The sequence below is a fragment of the Syzygium oleosum genome, unplaced genomic scaffold (assembly GCF_021117445.2).
Source record: "Syzygium oleosum isolate NSW1041296 unplaced genomic scaffold, Sole_v2.1 Sole_v2.26, whole genome shotgun sequence".
NCBI lineage: Eukaryota > Viridiplantae > Streptophyta > Magnoliopsida > Myrtales > Myrtaceae > Syzygium > Syzygium oleosum.
In genome coordinates, this window is record NW_026607510.1 from 4,951,155 (window position 1) to 4,956,113 (window position 4,959).

The window sequence follows — 4,959 nt, forward strand, 5'->3', positions numbered from 1 at the left end:
CCTTATCCATTTGCTCTAGCTCACACCCATTTCACATTTTCTCAGGTCTTATCCACTATAAAAACCCTCCCTCAAGAACCCTTTGCCCCACCAAGGTTCCAAGAAAAAAAGAGGAGAAAAGAAGAGATTTTTGAACTCAGGAGCTGCCTGTCACAGAGAGAGAGAGAGAGAGAGAGAGAGAATGGCCGACATAGCGATCCTGGTGGCGGAGGAGTACGAGAGGAGGATCAAGAATTACCCGAGGATGAACCTGAAGGTTGAAGAAGGCGGTGCGGGTGATCGGTTCGAAGGTCTGAGCCTGAGAATGGTCGGTTCTTCCGTGTCCTCGTTTTCAGAGAGAGTGATGAAGAAGATGATGGGAGAGGCAAAGAAGCTGGAGGTGGTGAAGTGGGTGTTGGAGCCCAAGAGCCCCCTGAGTCTCGCAGCCTCCAATGGACTCTTCTCTGCTTGACCCCTCCTCCTCCTCTCCTCCCCTTGTTCAAATTGTATGTTGTATGTAGATCAACTAAAGATTGTAATTAACTATAATTAGAGAGGAACTGTTCATATTTGAGCTCCTTTTCCCAGTAACCAATAGATGATCTTCATCTTTCGGTGTTCTTCTCTTTGCTCTATCTGTAATTTCGAAGCATATAAAGATTTTCATACTTTTTCAGTCTGAATTTGTTTCTATCTCCCCCCGACTGTGAGAGACGAAAGCGAAATAGGAGGGAATGAAAATGGGCGAGGAAAATACAGAGTGATGGTAAACCGGCGGGCTCGTTTTGTGCTTACAAAATAGTGGTGATCATCTGTCGGTCTTACCAGGGATTTCAACTCGAAAATTTGAGCTGCTATGCGCAAGATGACTGCATGCTTATCAAACTTGTTGTTCGTATTTAAGCAATATAGTATATACTATGATGTTCCCTCTCATGCGCAAATCGAACGTACAATGACCTATGTGTGGATTCAAATGACAATCGGGATATGGAGGATGCGGAACCATGCTCTGACAACATGTCAGGAATTCCGACCGATGGAGTTTGGAGGACATGTGGTTGATGTCGGTGGGGACAGTTTTTCATAATAATCTGAGCTTTTGCTTAAAAATGAGTATTCAGTTCAAGAATATTCGGAGCTTATACCCACTTCATTTTTCAGCCCACATTGACCCTATTATCTCTTGTCAAACTATAGTTTTGTAAAGCCCAAATTGCAAAAGAAACTAGAAGCCCAACCATTCAGACAACTTATCTTATTTGGTATAAATTTCCTAAATTTAATATTTCCTAATTTGATGTTTCCTAGTTTGATATTTCCTAGTTTAATTTTTCCTAATTTTATGTTTCCCAGTTTAGTATTTCCTAGTTTAGCATTTCCCAGTTTAAGGTTTCCTAGTTTGATGTTTCCTGATGTAGTGTCCTAGTCCCTTTATAAATGGGGTTAATTTCACAAAAAACCCTAAATTGGTACACCTGTGATAAATTTACTCTAAATTAATTTTTGACAACGAAAAATCCCAAACTGGTACACATATGATAAATTTACCCAAGCTAATTTTTTGACCAACAAAAATCCAAAATTGGTAATCTTGTGACAAATTTACTCTCTATTAGCGAACCAATTTAAGATTTTTTGTGGTATTTACCTTATGGATTTGCACATGAAATTTGCCACACCACGTCATCATGTGTCATCTACGTCAGCAAATTTAACGGTAAAATTTGATGAAAGCTAACGGAGGGTAAACTTATTATAGGTGTACCGGTTTGGAGCTTTTGGTGGTCAAAAAATTAGTTTGGGGTAAATTTGTAACATGTGTACCAGTTTGATGTTTTTCGTGGTATTAACCCTTATAAATAAGAGGAGAACTCTCAGTTGTAGGCATGCAAATTGTGAGTTAATAATACAAGAAAATTTCTTTTAAGAGAGTGATTTTTTCGGTTCTTTGTCCGATTCACGCTAAAATTTACTTGTATACTTGTGTCATGCAATTCGGTAGTTCTATGGAATTACTTTTCTCTATTAAAAGTGGGCCAACCTTGGGCCGAAAAAGGTGTAACCAATGAATCACCTCAGAAACCTCTCTAGAAATAAAAACATATCAAAGATTACTATGAGAGAGAGAGATAATACTTTTTTTTTGTATCATAAATAGAAGGATTAGGACAGGTTATGACCTATTTCATCCGCTGATAAATAGAAGGATTAGGACAGGGTTATGACCTATTTCATCAGCTGCTGGTACGTTTGCTTTAAGATGCTAAAGAAGTATTAACTGTACAGTGGGCAAGTTCGACACCATTGACCCGCCAGATGCTAGTGTTAAAGCCCAAGACGGACAATATACCTAAGCCCAAACTCGTCAGTCGTAGACCAAGGTAACCTGAGACCGAGGATATACTAAGGAATGGAACCTGTGATGTGCAAATCAAGTCTTGCATCACTTGACCAACCACCCGATTGATAGAAGTATTACATTATTTTCTTGATAGGAGTAATATTAGCCAATGAAATGAGATGTCGATAGTTATCTTTTTCATATGAACTTTGCTGGTTTTTAACACACATTTATCACGATTTGGTAAACCTAGGAAAAAGCATTGACATTTTGATAATTTTCATTTTATTTTTGTATCGTTAGGTTGAACCCACTAGAAACATGTTTAGCCCGTCCTTTCATGGAGAGAACGGCATCCTAATAGGTCCGTTATAACCTTGTACCATTAAGGGTGTGTTTGTTACGGGAAAACTTCGTGACGAAGGAAATTATTTTCCGGAAAATCATTTTTCAAGAAAATATTTTCCCTTTTCCAATTTAAGGAATTCATTTTCATATCTTTAAGCATTCATATTTTCTTCGATTGTAAATTTTCCGTTGACTAATCACTTTTAGCAAACCAATAAATTGAAAGTTTAGAAAACTAATTCAAATAAGATTCTTTTACTTAAAGAAACATACCTAAATTCAAATTCAAGCTCGTCTTGCCTCCTCAATAAACTTTGTCATTTTCTCCATAAATTTCGTCTTCTGTAGCTTTGCGGTTGGTTTCAGTCAAACTTCCTTGTGTTGCCCTGAAAGATGTACATGAAATTCTGTGTCGATTACTTAGGCTAGCGTTACAACATTCGAAAACCAAATATGCAAATGGTTCTATAATTAAAATTGGAAAGTTGTGAAGGTCCATTCATAAGAACATTATGTTAAGAGCAAGTGGACAACTGCAAAATGCCAGACACTTACGCGATATGATAAGAAATTAATATATATTACAAGGTCGTCATGATTACTTATTCCCAAATAAGATTGGAGGAAAAATTGTCAAAAAAGACAAATCTATTATACGGTCACTAATTAAGTCCTAAATGTTAGGTGAATTGCAAGCGCACAATATCTACAAGTAATAAAGTGATGAGTGAGTATCGTTTCCACGAGGATTGTCTCTAATTATCCAATTACTTACCGAAGGTGATCAATCCAAGGAACTAGCTAACCAAGTCGAAAAGACAAGTAAAAAGTGAATTAAACCAATTAAAGGACTGAAATACAAAAGAGCCGAAGCTTAAAGGATTCAAAAGCTAATTAAAATTGCAAAATAGACCTAATCCAAAGTAAACCGAAAATTAACAAGGCAAATTATCAAGATTTTAATCAAGATCACAAAGCGTTATAGCATCCAACTTCACTTAACCACTCATAATCAATTTTCGTAACTTGTCATGCAACAAATTAATTCCCAATTGTGTTGGTGAAATTTCCCTAAGTTAGATTACAAGCCGACCTCGGTCTAATAATTCCTAATTAGGTATGTTAACCCACACTAACCTTAGGTGAATTTAAACTACCTAAAGCATTAAGTTCTTGTGGAAATTCCCGAATTTAATCTAAGTAGTCCCAATCTAGATCTGCTACCGTAACCACACAAACAACCTAGTGTACCTTGACCTAGATTTAATTTATGGTTCAATATCACTAGTCCACATGCATGCAATCTCCACCCGGTATCATGCATACATCGAAAATCATTTAAAAGTTGGCCAAACTTCTAAAAGCATTAAGATCATGATAGAGAACGACACAATCAGAACAACTACATTGCATAAGCAAGTCTTGATAATCATCAATCATGGTTAAGATCCATTGTAGCTCTAACAAAAGAAATTTAGAACATAGTTAAAGCTAAACTAACAACAAAAATTAAAAAGAACACAATGCTAAATTAAAATAAATTCACCAAGTTGAGTCAGAAAGAGGTTCAGGTTTGTCTCCTCCTTCTCTCCTTGACATGCGCCAACTATACTAAAAAAAATAGAAGAATAAAAGCTAACTAAGAAAACCTAAAATCTTCCTCAGAGGTGGCAGCTCCTCCGGATACTGAAATATGCGTCACAAGAGGGGTTTATTTTTGCCTCCAAAAATCTCCCCTAGGTCAGCCCCCATTAGGTCTTGAATAGGATTCCTCGCCAAATTAAGAATTTTCCTTCTTAAGATTCCTATTCTTGATTTTCTTTGAACCTAGCCTCAATTATGGTCAAATCCTCCAAATTTCTGGTCTTGATTGGCTTTTTCTTCAAGACAAAATATTCTAGAAGATACTGATATATTCTGGAAGATGCTGAGACGTAGGGACTGATTTGCAATTCCAGTACAAACACATAGGAAAATTACGCATATGGTCCTAGCATGTTCTGCAAATAGTGCGCATGGTCTCTTAGCCTCCGAAAGTTATATTTCCTACAAAATTCAATAAAATTACATGAGTAGAAAATAAATTCACTAAAAATTCATCAAAATTTAGCAAATATCAAGCCTAAATTAGTAAAAATGCTCTATCTAAGAGTTATCATTAAACTTTTCAATTTGACCAATATAGTCTTAAACATTTGACAATTTTCCAATGTAATCCATTTGGCTAATTTAGACCAGAAATCGTTGACATGAACGCCGACCATCTTACGTGGCACGATCGACGATCT

The 4,959-nt window shown here is 36.5% G+C and overlaps 1 protein-coding gene across 1 annotated transcript; it reads left to right on the forward strand.

Annotated features, from left to right (window-relative positions):
• On the forward strand, positions 1–484 carry LOC130135014 (uncharacterized). The gene has a single exon (XM_056303246.1). It carries the CDS (start codon positions 182–184, stop codon positions 449–451), a length of 270 nt encoding a protein of 89 aa, XP_056159221.1. The 5' UTR covers positions 1–181; the 3' UTR covers positions 452–484.
• Positions 485–4,959: the final 4,475 nt, after the last annotated feature.

Coding starts and splice junctions, on each gene's coding strand:
- LOC130135014 (XM_056303246.1), top strand. CDS start 182: ATGGCCGACATAGCGATCCTGGTGGCGGAGGAGTACGAGAGGAGGATC.